Source organism: Megalopta genalis, chromosome 2 (genome assembly GCF_051020955.1).
Source record: "Megalopta genalis isolate 19385.01 chromosome 2, iyMegGena1_principal, whole genome shotgun sequence".
Taxonomy (NCBI): Eukaryota; Metazoa; Arthropoda; class Insecta; order Hymenoptera; family Halictidae; genus Megalopta; species Megalopta genalis.
Window position 1 is genome coordinate 17,240,150 of NC_135014.1, and position 19,984 is coordinate 17,260,133.

At 34.4% G+C, this 19,984-nt stretch overlaps 4 protein-coding genes and 1 long non-coding RNA gene across 12 annotated transcripts in view; 4 read left to right on the forward strand and 1 right to left on the reverse strand.

The window, feature by feature from the left end:
* Sras (Ras converting CAAX endopeptidase Sras) overlaps positions 1-1,383 on the forward strand; it is a 3,867-nt gene extending 2,484 nt beyond the window's left edge. For all 4 annotated transcript variants that reach the window (XM_033468417.2, XM_033468415.2, XM_033468414.2 and 1 more), the window contains exon 6: positions 80-1,383. In XM_033468417.2, the coding sequence (XP_033324308.1) occupies positions 80-279 (200 nt within the window). In that variant the 3' untranslated portion in view covers positions 280-1,383. The remainder of the gene's footprint in view (positions 1-79) is intronic.
* Positions 913-6,706, reverse strand: LOC117219332 (BTB/POZ domain-containing protein KCTD3). 2 transcript variants are annotated; one of them, XM_076518606.1, is made up of 11 exons: positions 6,485-6,706; positions 5,724-6,037; positions 5,491-5,661; positions 5,225-5,413; positions 4,677-5,156; positions 4,487-4,603; positions 2,787-2,926; positions 2,515-2,701; positions 2,148-2,426; positions 1,868-2,072; positions 913-1,176 (listed from the first exon to the last, which is right to left on the reverse strand). In XM_076518606.1, exons 1-10 carry the CDS (start codon positions 6,544-6,546, stop codon positions 1,870-1,872), a joined length of 2,142 nt encoding a protein of 713 aa, XP_076374721.1. In that variant the 5' UTR covers positions 6,547-6,706; the 3' UTR covers positions 913-1,176; positions 1,868-1,869. The 2 variants fall into 2 exon arrangements, with proteins under 2 accessions (XP_076374721.1, XP_033324303.1); XM_033468412.2 differs by having other exon boundaries at positions 913-2,072.
* Positions 2,627-3,175, forward strand: LOC117219335 (uncharacterized). Its single transcript, XR_004489992.2, has 2 exons — positions 2,627-2,766; positions 2,849-3,175. It is a non-coding gene; the product is annotated as an uncharacterized LOC117219335 (long non-coding RNA).
* Positions 6,707-14,000: 7,294 nt separating the features above from the next.
* On the forward strand, positions 14,001-16,242 carry LOC117219288 (uncharacterized). Of its 4 annotated transcripts, none has more exons than XM_033468323.2 (5): positions 14,001-14,110; positions 14,188-14,440; positions 14,505-14,815; positions 14,912-15,609; positions 15,692-16,242. In XM_033468323.2, exons 3-5 carry the CDS (start codon positions 14,679-14,681, stop codon positions 16,072-16,074), a joined length of 1,218 nt encoding a protein of 405 aa, XP_033324214.2. In that variant the 5' UTR covers positions 14,001-14,110; positions 14,188-14,440; positions 14,505-14,678; the 3' UTR covers positions 16,075-16,242. The 4 variants fall into 4 exon arrangements, with proteins under 4 accessions (XP_033324214.2, XP_076374726.1, XP_076374725.1 ...); XM_076518611.1 differs by having other exon boundaries at positions 14,188-14,295; XM_076518610.1 differs by having other exon boundaries at positions 14,188-14,815.
* A 139-nt stretch (positions 16,243-16,381) lies between these two features.
* LOC117219287 (jerky protein homolog-like) lies at positions 16,382-19,677 on the forward strand. Its single transcript, XM_076518608.1, has 2 exons — positions 16,382-18,603; positions 18,689-19,677. The coding sequence occupies exon 1, from the start codon at positions 17,100-17,102 to the stop codon at positions 18,597-18,599; it is 1,500 nt and encodes a 499-aa protein (XP_076374723.1). The 5' UTR covers positions 16,382-17,099; the 3' UTR covers positions 18,600-18,603; positions 18,689-19,677.
* Positions 19,678-19,984: the final 307 nt, after the last annotated feature.

The window sequence follows — 19,984 nt, forward strand, 5'->3', positions numbered from 1 at the left end:
GTATGTCAACCGTACTTACTTCTTTTATTGATTCGTTTAAATATATAATTATGCAATAATTCGTATTTCTTGTAAATAGGACATTTAGTAGCACCACTGACAGTACATTCTTTTTGTAATGGTGTGGAATTTCCTGATCTTTCTATGGCATTTAAGGACCCATTGAGAAAGTTTTCTCTATTTGTTCTTGGATTAGTTTCCTTTTGTTTTTTGTTAATGCCAATGACGGATCCCAAATTATTTCACAATGAATTATTTTGGAATAAAAATTTTGTATGAGAGAAATTTCATTTGCAACAATGTCACTAATGTTGTTCACAATTTTTATACTGAACTAGGATAATTCTAAACTATTAACATCGTTTTTATAATTCATATTGCATGATTGTACACTCTTATGAGATATGAGGTAAATCATGCAATTAAAAATTTCAATTATTCACCGTTTTGATAAGTGAAATTTTTAATAATGATTTCGAAGAAAGTATAACAATCTCTCTAATCAAGTTTTATATACTGAATGTTTTGTACAATCACATTGTTGAGACACAAATTAATTCTGCGATCTAGTGCTAATGAGAAATTACTGTAATACCTCAATTATCATTGGACTTATGTAGATGTAATTATAAATATAAATTACTCTCTAGGCGAAGTAACTCTTCAAACTAAAATGTTGATGAAAGATTGTATACTTGAAAATAATATGACATTGTTACAATAAATAGTGTATTTTCAAATTAGAAAACAAAAATGACTTCTTCTAAAAGATCATCTTTCGTAAATTTTTCTTAATGTACAAATTCACCTTAAAATTCACAAATAATTTAAGAAGTTCACATTCACCTTAAAGTAACTTAATGACATGTACACGATTACAAGTTGACTCACGAGCGAAAATTAACATCATGATACATATACTTATTGTTTATTTAAATCACAGAGGTAACAGTTACAATATCATTGCAATATATTCGTTACAAATATTTTATGTAGTATTTACCTAGTAAAAACATGAGGAAATATAGAGAAGTTTACATTTTGTGATAACATCCTGTTAACGGATCTTTGTACAATACACTGTTGTGTGCTTCCCATAAATTACACGTTTGATCTCGTACAATTGAAGCGCAAATACTAATCACAATGATTTGTCAATAATATTGTAAGCTTTCCCTGTAGAAAGGGAAATTCGAAGTGTTGAATGATATATTTATATATAAATATATACATTGTGTTAAACTGTACATTTTTCCAACAAAATCTACTGTTATATTTTAAGTGTCTTAAAAAACGGAATTTACAACGTGGATGGATTCATTCATTTTGTAACATAGTAATATAGAATATGTAAATATAAATAAACTTTTAACTTGTATTATATACCAATGATCAATTTCAAAAAACTCCTATTATTTGACATTAGAATAATATATAAATAATTATACATTATAGCTAAATCGTCACATTAAATCTTTTTACTCAAAAACATTTTAGATCATAAAATTGCAATTAATACATTAATAGTGTTCAATTTTAATATTCAAACAACATTATTTTTTTTCTTATCAAACACATCAATTATCATACAATTACTCTATCATACAGTTCTTATGTCTAATGTGCATATACTTTGTTAACTACATATCACTTTCATATTACACTTCATATAAAGTGACTTAGAAAATCATTACGAAAATCATCAGATATATCAGAAGAATCGTTTACTAGGAACTCTAACTGCAGACTTTTACGTGTAAATGACCCGTAATCAATAAATAAATAAATAAATGCAGATGCTAGCAATGCAAATTCAGTTATGTTTAATAACATAAAAAAATGTAAAAAATATTTCTTTTCACGCTACCTTCAGGTTTGGCTAGTTCCAGGAGTGGCTTCAAAGTTTTGCGATTGGTTGAGGAACAGTACATTACTTGTTTTTAAGCTAGGGCCCGATTGGGATATAACTGATGGACACGGACTAATACATGGTGTGGAGGAATAACTGTTGCTTAAGTCGCACTGATCTAATAGCTTCCAAAGTTCTTCAGGTGTAGGTCCACCGGAAACATCTGTAACCAAAATATTTATTAGCACAAATTAGTACAAAGTAGTACTAAACGTATTTTTCAGGCATAACAAATTACTTTGCGTAGAAGAGAATGTCGGCTCTAAGGCTGTTGTAAGATCCCACATTTGTATGGTACCATTAGAATGGCCAGTAAATATGAAACGCCTTGGCCTTGAACCCATTCGGCTAGACCCTTCGCATTCGTGTACATAAAATGAACTAATAATGCTACCATCTACCGATTTAATTACACACACTCGTTTTCCATTCGATGCCAAGCGTACAAACAACTGATCAGTCTCAGGTACAACTTTTTGAACAAACACTTGTTCATCATCTTGCTCTCCGAACGGCCCTATATGGTAATGTACAGTCAATGAAATTTCTTTGCTATTACTAGTAATATTGAATTAATAGAGTGTAATTATATTAATTCTACATACCGAAATCATTGCCAGCATTATAGCTGATGCAAGGTTCAATTGCTTCTAAGGATACAATTTTGAAGCTTGCTTCCGGTGTAGATCCAGGCTGAGTAGAGATCATTCCACGGAACCTCTTTACAGCCCAGCTTCTAACGTGATTATACTCGGAACAAACTGATACTAAATACTTCTCTGATAATGTTACCTGCAGAAGAAATTTGTTGTTACTTTGATTACAAGTAGTGAAGACAGAAAATACTATGTAGAGTAGTAAGTAACTATGAACATACTTTTGTCACGCTGCTTTGATGTACTGTAAATGTCTGGAATAATTGTGGTCCGTGTCCTACAGTTTCAGGATGTTGTACAATGACTCTAACACTGCCGGATTTGGTGCCGTATGCAATTTCGATCCAGTTGCCACACAGAGCTGTATAAAGAGTAACAATTTATACAAGACCATTCTACTTGAAAAACTCCTATGTCGTCAATGTGAACTACATACACTTGTTAAAAAAAAATGTAGGTGATACAATGCAAATATCACATGTATTGAAAATTAGAGTAATGGGAAAAATCCTTTGTGCACATATATTTCAATGAAGAGAAAATGAAAAAATCTTTATATCACATGCTTTGTACTGTGACAATCAATAAAGAATAATTATGCAGAACAAGACATTGGTAGTATTCTTTCATTAGCAAGCTACATGTAATTTAGATTTCAGAGAAAATTTTGGACATTTACTACAAAGTATCTAAAAATATATATATATACAAAGTAGGCGATAACGATTCAATTGTTCTGAACAAACAGAATGATGTTAATATGCGTCTGAAACTATGTAAATGTAAAACAACTATATGCAAGAAGAGGTACGTGTTGACTGTTCCTTTTCCTTCCCCTCTCAGATCCTGTTGTATGATATATTGGATTGAACGGAGCAAGCAGGATGCTCTATGAATGAAAATTAATTCGAGCCCAGACAAATAAATTGCATAACCGATGTTTCCAAGCAGATGTTAATAAAATAAATGGGACATAGAAACGACATAATTTGCGGTAGTACAACTGGACGCATAAGGAAAAGCGGGCTGTGTGCGATTAGTGCAATCTAAAAGAGAAAATAACATTTAAAAGTGTTTTTGTGTAGACAGAAGTTATTTTACTCAATGTGCTCGTATTCAAAGTATATGTGAATGAAAGCAATTGATGTATATAAACACATATATATATATATATTTATATACATCAATATATATATATATATATATATATATATATATATATATATGTATATGTTTTTTTTTTAATTAAAAAGTGCAAAACGATGTACTACGTCTGGAGAGGAAGGGTATGGATACAAGTATTCAAATCAATGCAATACAAAATGTAAAGAAACATGTTATTTTGAACCGTGACTTGAATGTGAGAATATTATAGAACATTGTTATATCGACCCATACTTGCCTTGTGCTATATATCCAGTTGTACGAAATCATGAAGCAAAGAATGTAATAATAAACTCTCATTAATAGTTATGGGATAGTATTACACTTTGCGATAGAGAGACATTAGAATTTTTGCATATAAATTGAGTATTTTTTTTCGTGTGTCAATCTATCAATAACTTGATCTCTTTATGAAAAACAGACTATATTCAGAATTATGTTTACATTTGCTTACTCATATTCTAGCTAAAAGTGTAACACAACAGTATATCTAATAAATCTTTAATGTAAAACAAAGAGAAAAGCATTTATCGTTAAAGTGACGTTTGTTATTACATTCCTCAATATAAGCAGATTAAACAATTATATTTTAGTCCATTTATTTGTACGTCACTTGAAAAGGTGTTTCTGCAATAGAGATGCTGTAATACTCAATGTTATGAACCATCAATTAGTTATTATTTACCTTTGAATTTTCGTGTTAAGCCGTTTATCAAGATAATACTGTGTTACGTAAGGAGCGTTCGTGAAAACTTACATGTCTTTGGCGTTAAATAAACGGATATGGCTGTAATGGGATCATAATTTGGATCACGGTACAATTCGGTTACAAGTAGATCGTTGTCCTTCATTCGCAAAGGGAACTTTTCCATGTCTGAAAGTCAGGAACATGTAATTTCAATTAGAAAATCTGTTCTAAGTATTAGAAATGTTTTTATCCTTCTTACCAATGTAATAAATTGATCCATTATTGCACCCCAAGAGAAGAAAAGAGCCAGCCGTGTCGAATGACAAAATGGGCACTACATCTTGTATTTGCCAATGGTGTGTCATAGCATGCCATACACCAATCTTGTCAGTAGAAGACAAGGCAACTAATTGACTCCCAATAAAAAATAAATATTCTATACGAACATTTAAATTAAATGTACCAATGTTTATGTTTATTCCGTTTGCCGAGACGCTCCATAATGTAACTTGATTCCCATAAGAAAATGCGACCATGTTAACGTCTACACTAGTGTTTAATTTCGATGTTATTGCTACCCTTTCGATTACTGATTCAATGTGAGGACTAGTAAATGCATGTTGCCATCCAGATGAATCTTTAAGTCGGTAACATGTTATGAAATGCGCGTAAGCAATCACAATCCAATTGTGATGAGCCTTTATGATTTGAACTCTCAAAGGATCCACCCAAGAAGAAGCTGTGTGAATAATCAGTATTAGCAAGAGTTTACTAGAATTTGTAAACATGGAGTTTTTGATCATTTACCTTGCTGGGGTCCAAATACCAAACTTAAATCATTCTTATGCAATTTGTTCAAGTCTGCTGAATTATTCCTAACATGCCTTAAGTCTAGAGATGATGTACGCGAATACGGCAAGCCCCTTGGCTGAATTCTGTAGTCCAATGAAGAATTCCTTACATGTGTCCCAAGCGTACCTTTATGGTTTTGTTGACCTAAAATAATAACATATTAAATAATAGTAATAATGTAGAATTAAAATAATTCATTTATTTCAATAAAAAATTATTACCACTGCTATTTTGAGTTGCATTGGTGGTTGATGGAGCTGTGCTCTGAGAAGTTGATGGTGCATCTGCTTTTGGATTTGTAGCAGTGGTAGTAGTAGTAGTAGTTCTACTATGAACAGATACATCTGACGCATTTGATGTGGCGGTGGTGGTGGGCTCTTGTAATGGTATACCTTTGACAAAACATACAAATTTATAATTCCATTAATCTTTATGAGATCACGTAAACACTTACTTGGAGGTGGCAAATAACCATAAAACAAAACATCCCCACAAGAAGATTGTGTCAAATCTTCACATAACATTAACCGTTTAACTAACGGTAATATACCATAATACTCAGCTTCATGTCGCAAGGTACGAAGATCTACACTTTTCAAATCAATGTCTTTAGTTCTTAAATAATTCAATATAATAGAGAACAGTTTTGGATCTCTGTCTATAAACAATGCTCCATCTTCATCTTTGTGGCTGGCGATACGGTTGCTTAATAATGTGGTAAAGAATGAATCTGGTACCCATGTTAATGTTTGTTTTGATGTTGAAAACCTGAACAAAAGAATGAACACAAGAATTATAAGCATAAAAAATGTTATCTCATTAGCAATCTATATCAAAACATGTGAAACCAATGCATAACAAATTTTATATTTCTAATTTTTTTTTTCAATTTGTGAATATAATGTAGATTTTATTGACAAATTGTCCAAATATATCGAAAGCATTGCAGTTGGTTTCAGTGAACGTTAAACAACACAATAGAAATTATTTAATTAATTTATAATCCACCTGTAATGATACTATCTACAAAGTTTATACAAAGCATTAAAATTCATATACAAAGTCTCATATTATACAATCGAAATCTTTCTATTGTAGCATTTTGTAAACTACGCGCGTCACAATGCGTAACTTGGAGCAATCAATTAAAAAAAAAAAAAAATTGTATAAGTAATAGACGGGGGAAATTAAACAAAAAACTTTCTCTTTCTATACCTTGTTCCTCCGACGTTTAAGTGCACGATATCATCAACAGCGAATGAAGAAGGCACGGCCATTGTAAAAACTGGTTCAAATATTGTAACTAGCGTAGACCTGTCGTGTCATACGTTAGTAATTATCACCAAAAAAATCAACAATTATAAATCCCTTTTTAAGGGTTATGACCACTGTGGTCGCTCCGATTGTGTTAATCAGCAATGGTAGTGTAGTGAAGCACATGTGATGCGTGCCTCCTACGCTTCACCAAAAGAGGACGCTATAATCAGCCGAAAAATATTTTCGGAGTCGTGACCAATCTTACCGGCTGTTCATAATTTTAAGGACGTGGTAAAAAGCGAATATCCCAAATATGTACTTCATTTTTGCTAAAATGAAACGTGTACTACAGAAATAAGATATATATATATATTATTTGTATAAACATGCGTACTGTTACGTGTAATAATTAAGTACTTAAAGGAAGTATATTGCAATGGCTTTATACATTCTTTCTGCATATAAGTATTTACAACTTTATTGAATTTGTAAGTTTTACGATGCTAGAATTCGTTTTAGAGATTTTCTCATTGTATTAGCATATAATTTATTATTATTATTGCGGTATATCTGTGAAGTTAATGAATAGATGTTTTGTATTATGTAATGTGTAAATTATGACAACAGCGAAGCAGTATCCATGAGACAGAGATATGCCGTACATAACGATCCTCGTCATATTAAATAAAAATGTGTTTATCAGCAAGGAGGAGAAGAAATCTCAGTGAAAATATTACTGTTTCTAGATTTTCGATCATTATTTTACACCCTTCGCCTACAGATACGGAAACAAATATAACTGATAATTTCTACGACACTTTCGTCAATTCATAATATTAATCAATTTCAAATTCCGCCATCTACTAGAATAATTGTTTAAAATTGACATTAGTACAGGTAAAACTCAGTTTATGTTATCTAATATGAAACAGTAAGTGACAGTTATAACACAGGTGAGGTGTCCTCTTCGAAACATGCCGTCAGTTGAGGTATTTATCGGAAGTATAATAAGTAAAGTTACAAACCTCTAATCTTAATTAGAGGTCTCCAATTAAGTGAAAATTTGTTATTCAATAGACAAACCGGGTTAGTTGTGTGTGTAAGAAGGTGTTCTGTTGCATCCAATGCTGAGAACCGTACCAGAAGAAAAATCATTCCAAGGGGCAGTCGAAGAGTCCGTTGTGTACGACCCAGAAATTTCCGTAACAGATGCTCGAGGATAAATTATAAATTATTCACGCAGAGCAAATATTTGAAATCGCGTTCGATAATTGTCATAATTCAATTCAATCAGGATCTTAATACAACAAATAAATCACTTCTAAGTACAGTAAGTAAAATACTTCGTCAGAATCTAAGTACATTTCTTTCACTTGTATTTCATGTCAGATCAGAAAATCAAGTTGGATTTATAGACACCGATAGTCTCGGATTTCTCCTCGAAGACTCCGGAGATAAACTCCCCGTCGTTGAAGAGTCACGGCGACTACCAGCAAGTAAGCTAGCGTTTCAAGAATCTCTACACACATTTATTCCAATGTCACAGTTAACAAACTGTGACAACCTCACTCTCACAGAGGCCTGTAAAGCGTTGTAGAGACACTGTAGATAGTTCATCGTAGAGGCAAATGCGTTTAGAATTCCCACAACTCGAGACTATGAATCTACTTCCAAAGTGGGCTATCCGATACCTAGGATGCTATCTCCTAGAGGAGTATCTTCGGAAACACAAGTTTCTTGTCAGGTATCGTTATCCATTGGTGACACGGTACTACCCTTCCCTTCAAGAGCACACCAATTTATACAAACTGAATGCGCGTGCGAAGTTTTTATTACATATTTAACTTAATAATGCATTCTCTCTATCATAATTATTATTTTATTCCATTGTGTGTGATATATTATAATGCATAATGCTATGTATTGAAAGTACTGTTTTTTATAAGGTCTAATATATTTACACACTTTATGAATAATTACTTCTTATGTATAAATGACATTTGCAAAACAAACAACGTAACTATATGAATGAGTAAATAAATATGAAATCGTGTATAATGGAAGAAATCGATAAAACAGAAACCTTGCAACCATCGAGGCACAATCGGTAACTCAGCAAATTACCATCGGAGTCGAATACTTATTATGGTGTTTTAGATACAATTATTCGAGCCTTGTGGCTTGTTTTTATAATTGTTGATAACCAAGCTGAGAAACAAGATAAGACTATATCGTACAAAAGAAAATATCAGTGGAGTTATACTATTCGACGGAAAATGCGAGAAAACAAGCCTACGTTCGAGGGACAATGTGAGAGTATCAGCCTACGTTTGACGGAGAGCGAGAAGGCACAGTTTACTGTACTTCCTCTATCGACTATGGAATACGCCGAGGGAGAACGACACTGTTTAGTCACAAGATCCTCGAAATTCAGCTCGATAGTGCAACGGTGGGTAGCAGATGTGGCGACGAAGGGCAAGGGCTGGAACCGTAGCCGCGTTTTCTTGAGAAAGTCGACCAGGAAAAATACCGACAATCCTGTAATGGTGGGAATCGAAGTAGTGGAGTGATCCTGCGAGAACAAGAGTCGCTGGTCATTCTTGTTCGAATCGTCGGTTAAGACACACGTTACCTAGTGGGAGCTCCACATTGTGTTATTTCTAAGATCGTATTGTGTTATTAGTGGTATTAATAATTAGTGATATATAATTAATATCGTTATTAGTAATCGTTACTTAAATGTATACATATTAGTGATTAGTGATACATGAGATAATTATTAACAATAGCTTCGTTTATTATATATATCATTAAATATATACACATATCATTAATATTAATAATATGCCACCAAGAAAAAAATATACATTATTAAACATGCAGCAACGCTTGGCTGTTTTGAAGGATCTTCGAGAGAAAAAATTGTTACCTGCACAAATTGGAATTAAATATGGCATCGGCCCCAGAACACTTCGAAGCATTGCAAAAAATGCTACAAAAATTAATGCGTTTGCAGATAAAAGTAGCCGCGAACAAAAGCGACGAAGATTAGTCAAGCCACTGTATAACGAAGTAGATAAACAATTATTGGCATGGCTCGAACAAAGAAGAACATTTGGTTACCGTGTAACCGATGCTCTTATATTAAAAAAAGCGATGGAATTCAAAGAAAATTTGCCGTCATATTCGCGATTTAAAGTAAGTCGTGGATGGTTAACAAAATTTAAAAGACGTAATGGCATACGATTAGTAGATAGGTACAAGCAGAAAAATAATGTTGATCAGATTGAGCCTGATGCATTTGTAAATAATTTAAAAAAGATGATAAAGGAAGAAAATATAAGTTTAGAAAATATTTACAATATGGATGAAAGTGCACTTCTATGGAAGACCGTTCCGACGAAAATACTGGCTGGAGAAGAAAAAAATCTATGCGGACATAAGGCGAAGAAAGAACGAATTACAATTGGCTTATGTGCAAATGCGTTAGGCACACATAAGATTATGCCTCTTGTAATTTATAAATATAAAAACCCAAGAGCATTGAGACACGAGGTTTCATTGCCTGTAATTTTTAAATCGCAGACAAATGCATGGATGGACAGAACATTATTTTTAGATTGGTTTGAAAACCATTTCAAGCCAGCTGTAAAACAATATCAGGAGGAAAAACAAATATCGGGGAAAGTAATCCTATTGTTAGATAATTGCGAAGCCCATAATGTTTCACTGCAAGAAAATGAAGAATTTAAAATTATGTATTTACCGACCAATTCAAGATCTTGTATTTCTCAATCGATGAATCAAGAAGGGATCATGGAGAAAACAAAAAGAATTTTCCGCCAGAAACTCCTGCAACGTGTTTTAACGTATGATGGAGGAATAAGTGAATTTTATTCCGACTACACAATAAAAAACTGTATTGACATTTTATCCGAATCCTGGTCGGAAATTACACAAAGAGATATTAAAAATGCATCGAATAAAATTATTAATCCTGCTAGTCGTTCCATTCAATCGAAAACCAGAGAGCTGGAACCTGATTGGCAAGGCATGATAAGTGAGATCACGGGAGAACAATGCACCCCGGCACATGTTACACAATTTTTATTAAAATGTGAGGAAGAAGAAAGATACAACGAAGATATAGAAATAAAAGAAGAACCGGCAGAACTTCAAGAAGAACCGCAAGAAATAATTTATGAAGGGTGTAGAAACGAAATTGGGAACAATGAATTACGTGTAATATTTGACAGATTGACATTTTACAGTGCAACAGCCCCAGCTTGCATACAGTGCATGGTGCAGGGAATAAAAATATTTTTCTTGGGCAAGGAGTATTAGATAAGTAAGTACGTATTCATGAAATGATAAACATTTGCCGCCTATATAATTTGAATTATTCATAAATTAGTCTTCTTTACATTATTTGTTATTAGGAAATAGAAGAAAAGCATCACTGTAGGCCACGATACTAGACAATTTCAAGGATGTTACACTACAAACAATTTAATGTAGAATATAATTTTGCACTTACCTAATTAATATATCAATAATTATGCATAATATCGATGTAGTTTTTTAGTGTACAGCTATTATTAATATGTATAACAATGTATTTTACTTATATAGTCATAGCGATACTGGAATAAAATGAATAGCATATTAAGTATTAAATAAATAAATCTAATCGCAATTATATCGTGTGTTTGATTTTGTTGCAATCAGAAATATCTGTCCAAACTACATCCTGTTTGGCCTCATTTTAATCAGGAAACTATTAGCAATATGTTGAAAAAAAATTCAGTCTAAAAATGTTAAAATTTAAAAAGTTATGTTATTGTATTACGAGTTGTTACGGTAAATCCTCCCTAGTAGTCTCGCGTCTGGGAATCGAAAATAGCCAACTGAGGCAATCCAGACACGGCGCTTCGAGCCTCGCGGCTCGCTTTTATGGTTGCCGACATCTCGAGAAGGAGAGCGAGAGTGTGTGAGAGGGAGAGTTGGAACGAAAGTCGGGACAGTCGGAAACTTGAAAGCTACCGGTCAGCATATTGATGTACATTAATACAAATACACAATAATGCTAGAGTAGAAACAATACCTTAACTTTTTTGTTTCTAATTTTTTATACATGAAAATTGTTTTGACATATTGGTCAGATTCTTTCAATTAAAATGAGACGAAATACGACATGCTTTAGATCACATTTATTCAATTACATCGTGATTGATTTTATTTTATGTGATGAGAAGTATTTGTCGAAACTATATTATGTTTGGTCTCGTTTTAATCAGAGAACTATATTAGCAATATGTTGAAAAATTTTTAGTTTTGAAATGTTAAAATTAAAGAAGTTATGTTATTGTATTATGACTACCATTCCGGGAATTCTAGTCAAAGGAGCTGCATCATACGCTTGACTGATCCCGACGAACTTTCGCGTAAGTGTAGGAATAACGCACATAGGCGTAGGAATAGCACAGGGCAATGTTAAAGAATTTATTGTATATGTACGAATATCAGCATATACATATATGGGAACGTATGAACAATTATGATGTCGCAATTGTTTATGCCTTTCTTAATATTTTTGTACCAAGACATAGTACTTTACGTATTAAAACGAGATGTTTATTGCATAAAGCTTTTCATAAAGAGTTATGTATAGATGTGATGAATCTTGTAAACTACACATTCGGAATGAATGACTGACAGTCTTTAACAGTTTTACGATAGGGTCTTGACATGCACGTGGCTTCAGAAGTGTGTGAATCTAAACAGACCTGCCGATGGACGACAGACCTTCCGACTATCGGGCGTGAAAGGTTTCCGATTGAGACAATGTACGTTTTCGGAAGGCAAATGATCTGACGCCGTCTTGGCCAAAGAATTGGGACTTTGTTCCGAAACGATCTGACCACGGGGTGGGGAAGGCGATGCTTTCTGTTGAATGGACCGTGATTGACCTCTCGACACTTACCCTAGAACATTCTCGAGGTATTAGGAGGACCGAAAAGTAATGTCGTTTCTGCGCATATTTATCTGTTGGAATTTAATGTAAACAAACGACATAACATTCCGGTCCCCTTAATACATATCGACGATTTTGTAACATATAGATCCCTTGAACTAATATATTTAAATTGTTGAATTAAAAATTTAACAAAAATTTTAACGATTTAATATGTATAAAGAATTAAAAATGGATTTTTGAACAACACAACGGAATTGCCATACAATTCTCTACTAAAACTGTGTCAAATAAAAAAAGTTGTAGCTTAGAGTCCGTTTTTGCATTAGAGTAGCTTTGCTTTTCGTATATTAGGGTTCAACATAGACCTTCACACGTTAATAAATCACACATTAGGATACGTAAGTATCCCGAGTCCGTGCCGTCGTCGGCAAGTAGAGAATAATTCGCTGAACGCTTTCGTTGGAGGCCCGAAGCCCGGAGATATCGATAGTTTTCGTAGGAATATAACGCGGCAACAATGCACATTTAAAAGCTGGCAACGCTGTAAATTTAGCCACTTCAGCCATATAGCTTCTCTGTTGCAGTCGGATGTAGTTCACTAGCTGACCGTACCATTTCGGTAGAGTCCGCCATCGTATTACAGCATTTCCTACAGAGTCGGTAATTCAGAGCCTGAGACAAAAAAGCATTGCATGCAATGTTTGTAAGGATCCTATGTTTGTGATTCTATTAGGTTGGCCAGTAAGTTCGTGCGGTTTTTGACGCGTAAATGAGAAAGGATTTTTTGTATACAAAGGATTACATATATATCTTTATAGGATTACATATTCTCCACTGTGTGTTTCGTAACAGTTTTCCATCTTTTGGGCAAATTCATAATCCTCTTTTTACAAAATTTCCCATGTTTCCCCGCAAGAAATCGTTGCAAGTGCTCTTCAACAGTCTCTTCAAAATTAAGTTCCTTCCAATCAGCGAATTTTGTAAAGGACGAAACAAATGAAATTCTATTGTGGCAACGTCTGGAGTGGTGGATGTGGTAGGACATCCCAGCCCAACTGCTGTATCTTTTGCCTTGTCCTACGCGATGTGTGGGATCTGGCGTTGTCGTAATGGAAGACGACTCCTTTACGAGTCGACAGTTCTAAATGCTTTATCTCGATAGATCTTTGTAATTTATCTAACTGCTCGCAGTATACTTCAGAATTCTGTATAATGGTTATACTTACTTCTTATATATACTTATATATATAGCTATATATACTTCTGAATTCTGAAACAGTTCGATTGCTTGGAAGCAATTCATAAAACACTTCATCTTTGTAATCCCATCAAATTGATAGCATAACTATTTTCGGTTGAAGGTCCAGTTTTTTTTACAATCTTAGCATACAAATACAGAAACAAATATAACTGATATAATTTCCATTACACTTTCGTCTATTTATAATATAAATCAATTTCAAATTCTGCCATCTATTAGAATCATCTCTTTCAAATTGCTGTTACTACAGATAAAACTCAGTGTACGGCGCGTTAGCCAATATGAAACAGTAAACATTGAATCGGTTCAGTTGATGTGACCTCTTCGAAACGCGTCGTCAGTTGAGGTATTTTTGTCGGAAGTTATAACAAAAGCTTCAAATCTACAAAACCTCTTATTAAGTGAAAATTTGTCATTCAACAGGCAAGCCGGGTTTGTTGTGTCTCTGTAAGAAGGTGTTCTGTTGCATCCAATGCTAAGAACCGTGCCAGAAGAAAAATGATTCGAAGGAGCAGTTGAAGAGTCCGTTGTGTACGACCCAGAAATTTCCGTAACAGACGCTCGACGATAAATTATAAATGATTCAAGCAGAGCAAATATTTGGAATCGTTCGACAGTTGTTATAATTCAATTCAATCAGGATCTTAGTACAACAAATAAATCACTTCTAAGTACAGTAAGTAAAACACTTCGTCAAGATCTAAGTAAATTTCTTTCACTTGTGTTTCATGCCAATAAAGGCGCCTGCAAGTGGTGAAAGTCTCCACATCGGCACTCTATGGTTTCGGATCAAAAGTACGGGCTGAGAACGCTGCCATTGACAGACGGAAAGGAAAACTAGTACAAAGGGAACTTCGCGTCCTTGACTTCACCTCCGGAGCTGGTATTCCTCGTACAGGAATACTAGCACCCCCATGGTGATCGATCAAAAAATCAAGCTGGATTTAAAGACACCGATAGTCCGAGATTTCTCCTCGAAGACTCCGAGGACAAACTCCCTGTTGTCGAAGAGTCAGAGTCACAGCGACAACCGTGTCAGTACCACCAGCAAGTACGTCAGCTTCTCGTGTTCAGCTTCGCACAAGGAAACGCCTTTCCGATAAGTATTATCGAGTCGCAGCAATAAGGACTCTCTTTTTCCTAAAAGCAACTCCAAAAAGCTGGGCGTCATGAAGGAACAGGAAGAACACAATTCGAAGATGCATTCCAGCGCGAATCATGCTGTCGTGGACATGGAGCTGACCGGTGTCGAAGGTGAGGTGGTGCATAACTTTCAGACGAGGCGATCGGATTCTTCGAAGAAAGTACGATTCTCGGATCAAGACAAGTCTACCTTGGTGTCTAATACGCGCAGTAACGTTAATGTTACCGAAAACGAAGAGTTCTACGAGACTTGCGATAGTATTCCCAACTCGCGAATACGGGTTAACGAAGAGAACGCGAAGAACACGCAGAAAGAAAATTGCAGCCCGAACATAGGCAGCGTGAATGTTAATAAATCTCCTAATTCGACGAGGATAGTGATGATGATGGTCGTGGAGAACAGTTCCATCCATTCTACCAGCGACCTTGTAAACACTGGCTTGAAGAAGCTGGAATGTATCACTTCCAAAAGTAATCAGTGTGACAGCAACCATGGTTGGCCTGCTTGCAATCGTACAATAGGGCCCGTCTATATGAATTACGGCATTAGGAGTCAAGAATCTTATTCCACGTCAAACAGAACGATCGAAGTCACCAGGAGAGACTCTAATTCGTCGAACAGCAGGGTTGATAGTACGTGCTCCGGAGGACTTTTCTATAGAGTAGCTAGCGCCGTGAAGTCTATCGTGAACAGTATCTCTGGTAGGTACATCATTGTCATTTTGTAAAAATACAATTTGCAGAAGGATCGTTTTAATCTAACCCGACATTACTTTGCATGCAGCCATGACCCTATCCCAGAATATTGAAAGGGGACAAGTGTCACAAACAGATGACGTGGTTACAAGACCATCTACATCAAACACGTTCATTCCAATGTCACAGTTTGTGACCGCACTCTCGCAGAGAACTGGAAAGCGTTCCAGAGACACTCTAGATAGCTCATTGCAGAGACGAATGCGTTTAGAATTTCCAGAACACGAGACCAGGAGTCCACTTCCAAAGCGACGTCGTGGGAAGATCAAGGCTCGGGACCCGATGCCTAGGATGCTATCTCCTAGAGGAGTGTCTTCAGAAACACAAGTTTTCCGTCAGGGATCGTTAACCGTTGGCGATACGGTTCTACCCATACCTTCTAGAGCACACCAATCTACTCAAACCGAATGATCCAGAATTGCGCGTGTAGAGTTTTTATTATATATTTAACTTAATATCGTGTTCCATCATAATTAAAATTAATTTATTATTTTATTCCATCGTGTGTGATATATTATAGTACTTAAAATATTTTGTATAATGCTATGTATTAAAAGTACTGTGTTTTAAAAGATCTAATATATTGACACAATTTATTAACAATTACTTCTTATGAATAAATGATATTTGCAAGACAAACAACATAACTCTGATGGAGTAAATAAATATGAAATCGTGTATAAAAAGAAATGAATAAAATAGAAACCTTGCAGCCATCGAGGCAGAATCGGAAACCCAGCGAATTACCATCGGAGTCGAATACTTATTATGATATTTTAGATACAATTATTCGGACCATGCGACTTGTTTTTATAATTCTTGAAAAGTTGTCCATTATTGTTTCCAAGATGAGGAACAATGTGAGAGTATTATTGATCAAACGAAAATATCAGTGAAGTTATACTATTCGACGGAAAAGGCGAGAAAACAAGCTTACGTTCGTTGGACAATGTGAGAGTATCAGTGTATGTTTCACAGAGAGCATGAAGGAACAGTTTACTATACTTTCACCATCGACCATAAAATATGGTCGCCAAATCTGCAATGGTTTCAGATGTGGCGACGAAGGGCAAGAGCTAGAACCGAAGCCGCGTTTTCCTGAAAAAGTCGATCAGAAAAAATGCGAATAATCCTATAATGGTGGGAATCGAAGTGGAGGAGTGATCCTGCGAGGACAAAAGTCGCTGGTCACTTTTGTTCGAATCGTCGAATAAGACACACGTTACGTAGTGGGAGCTATACATGGTGTTATTTCTAAGATCGTTTTGTGTTATTAGTGGTATTAATAATAAGTGACATATAATTAATATCGTTATTAGTAATCGTTACTTAAATATATACATATTAGTGATTAGTGATACATGAGATAATTCTTAATAATAGCTTCGTTTATTACATGTCATTAAGCATATACACATATCATTAATATTAATAATATGCCACCAAGAAAAAAATATACATTATTAAACATGCAGCAACGCTTGGCTGTTTTGAAGGATCTTCGAGAGAAAAAATTGTTACCTGCACAAATTGCAATTAAATATGGCATTGAGGCTAGAACACTCGGTAGAATTGAAAGAAATGCTACAAAAATAAATGCGTTTGCAGATAAAAGTAGCCGCGAACAAAAGCGACGAAGATTATTCAAGCCACTGTATAACGAAATAGAAAAACAATTATTGGCATGGCTCGAACAAAGAAGAACATTTGGTTACCGTGTAACCGATGCTCTTATATTAAAAAAAGCGACGGAATTCAAAGAACATTTGCCGTCATATTCGCGATTTAAAGTAAGTCGTGGATGGTTAAACAAATTTAAAAGACGTAATGGCATAAGCTTAGTAGATAGGAACAAGCAGAAAAATAATGTTGATCAGATTGAGTCTGATGCATTTGTAAATAATTTAAAAGAAATGATAAAGGAAGAAAATATAAGTTTAGAAAATATTTACAATATGGATGAAAGTGCACTTCTATGGAAGACCGTTCCGACGAAAATACTGGCTGGAGGAGAAAAAAATCTATGGGGACATGAGACGAAAAAAGAACTTATTACAATTGGCTTATGTGCTAATATGTTAGGCACACATAAGATTATGCCTCTTGTTATTTATAGATATAAAAACCCAAAAGCTTTGAGACACGAGGTTTCATTGCCTGTAATTTTTAAATCGCAGACAAATGCATCGATAGACAGAACATTATTTTTAGATTGGTTTGAAAACCATTTCAAACCATCTGTAAAACAATATCAGGAGGAAAAAGAAATATCGGGGAAAGTAATCCTATTGTTAGATAATTGCGAAGCCCATAATGTTTCACTGCAAGAAAATGAAGAATTTAAAATTATGTATTTACCGACCAATTCAAGATCTTGTATTTCTAAATCAATGAATCAAGAAAGGATCATGGAGAAAACAAAAAGAATTTTCCGCCAGAAACTCCTGCAACGTGTTTTAACGTATGATGGAGGAATAAGTGAATTTTATTCCGACTACACAATAAAAAACTGTATTGACATTTTATCCGAATCCTGGTCGGTAATTACACAAAGAGATATTAAAAATGCATCGAATAAAATTATTAATCCTGCTAGTCGTTCCATTCAATCGGAAACCAGAGAGCTGGAACCTGATTGGCAAGGCATGATAAGTGAGATCACGGGAGAACAATGCACCCTGGCACATGTTACACAATTTTTGTTAAAATGTGAGGAAGAAGAAAGATACATCGAAGATATAGAAATAAAAGAAGAACCGGCAGAACTTCAAGAAGAACCGCAAGAAATGATTTATGAAGGGTGTAGAAACGAAATTGGGAACAATGAATTACGTGTAATGTTTGAAAGATTGACATTTTACAGTGCAACAGCTCCAGCTTGCGTACAGTGCATGGTGCAGGGAATAAAAATATTTTTCTTGGGCAAGGAGAATTAGATAAGTAAGTTTCTATTTATGAAATGATAAACATTTGTCGCGAAAGAATTTGAATTATTCATAAATTAGCTTTTTTTTACATTATTCAGGTAAGAAAAACCGTTGTGCTACAAGGTACGTGGTAGGTGCTAAATACGTGACCGTTAAATCGTAGCATGTGGTCTTCAAACTGCCTTTGAATCGTGGCAAAAAATTAAAAATAAAAAAGATTAGTCATCGTTTTTATTCTAGCATTACTATGTACATATTTGGATTAGTGTACACTGGCATGTTGGTCGTTGGCTGTTTTTACCGACTGCCCTGAGTTTCTATAAAAACAAGTCACGATGCCCGAAGAATCGCCACTTAGTTGCTGGTTTCAATTCCGGGAGAAATTACTGTATGTAATTACGATGTCGCAATTGTTTATACCTTTCTTAATATTTTTATACCAAGACATAGTACCTTCCATATTAAAACAAGATGTTTATTGCATAAAGCTTTTCATAAAGAGTTATATGTGTAGATGTGATGAAACTTGTTAACGTTATTTCTAAACTACACATATTTACAACCATACTCATTTTGGACCGACAATCTTTGACATTTTTACGATAGCGTCTTGACATGCATCTGGCTTCAGAAGTGAGTGAATCTAAACAGACCTGCCAACGAACGACGGTTCGTGACTACATTGGATCTTCTGGCTAGCGGCTATATGTATATGTTTGAAGAAGGCAAGTGATCCGACGCCAGCTTGCTAAAGAATGAAGACTTTGTTCCCAAAGGATTTGGCCACGAGACGTAGGAGGCGATGCCTTCTGATGAGAGGATCTTGATTGACAGCTCGGAACTTATCCCAGAACCTTCTCGAAATACATATCGACGATTGTGTAACATATAGATCAATTTTACAAAACAATATATATATATATCCCTTGGATCCCTTGGATTAATATATTTAAATTGTCGAATTAAAAATTTCAACAGTTTTAACGTTTTAATATATATAATAAATTAAAAATGGATTTTTTAACAACTTGACGAATTACCATGTAATTGTTTAATAAAACTGTCAAATAAAAAATGTTGTAGCTTAGCGTCCGTCTTTGCACTAGAATAGTGCTTTCTGTATATTAGAGTTCAACATAGACCTTCACACGTTAATAAACAACCATATTACATTAGGAAATGCGGAAAAAAACGTGCTGAGAACATTCCGCCTTGTTTTAATGTGGAACTCTTTCGAACTTAAAAGATATATATACTTTGTCAGTTGTAAAGAATTTTATAAATTTTATTCATATCATTAAGCCTTTTTTAGTTTTTAAACATATATATTACACACAGTAATGTACTAATTCATTGGGAAGAAATGCTTTTCAGAAGATATCAAATATATTCGT

What these genes read in the sequence shown, in the direction of transcription:
- LOC117219332 (XM_076518606.1), bottom strand. Translation starts at nt 6,546, where the DNA reads ATGGCCGTGCCTTCTTCATTCGCTGTTGATGATATCGTGCACTTAAAC. An exon ending in TTAAACGTCGGAGGAACAAG is followed by an intron (nt 6,038 to 6,484) that starts GTATAGAAAGAG and finishes TCTTTTGTTCAG; the next exon opens with GTTTTCAACATCAAAACAAA. An exon ending in TGGTTATTTGCCACCTCCAA is followed by an intron (nt 5,662 to 5,723) that starts GTAAGTGTTTAC and finishes GTTTTGTCAAAG; the next exon opens with GTATACCATTACAAGAGCCC.
- LOC117219288 (XM_076518610.1), top strand. Translation starts at nt 14,679, where the DNA reads ATGGTGATCGATCAAAAAATCAAGCTGGATTTAAAGACACCGATAGTC. An exon ending in CGTGTCAGTACCACCAGCAA is followed by an intron (nt 14,816 to 14,911) that starts GTACGTCAGCTT and finishes TTTTCCTAAAAG; the next exon opens with CAACTCCAAAAAGCTGGGCG. An exon ending in TATCGTGAACAGTATCTCTG is followed by an intron (nt 15,610 to 15,691) that starts GTAGGTACATCA and finishes CTTTGCATGCAG; the next exon opens with CCATGACCCTATCCCAGAAT.
- LOC117219287 (XM_076518608.1), top strand. Translation starts at nt 17,100, where the DNA reads ATGCCACCAAGAAAAAAATATACATTATTAAACATGCAGCAACGCTTG.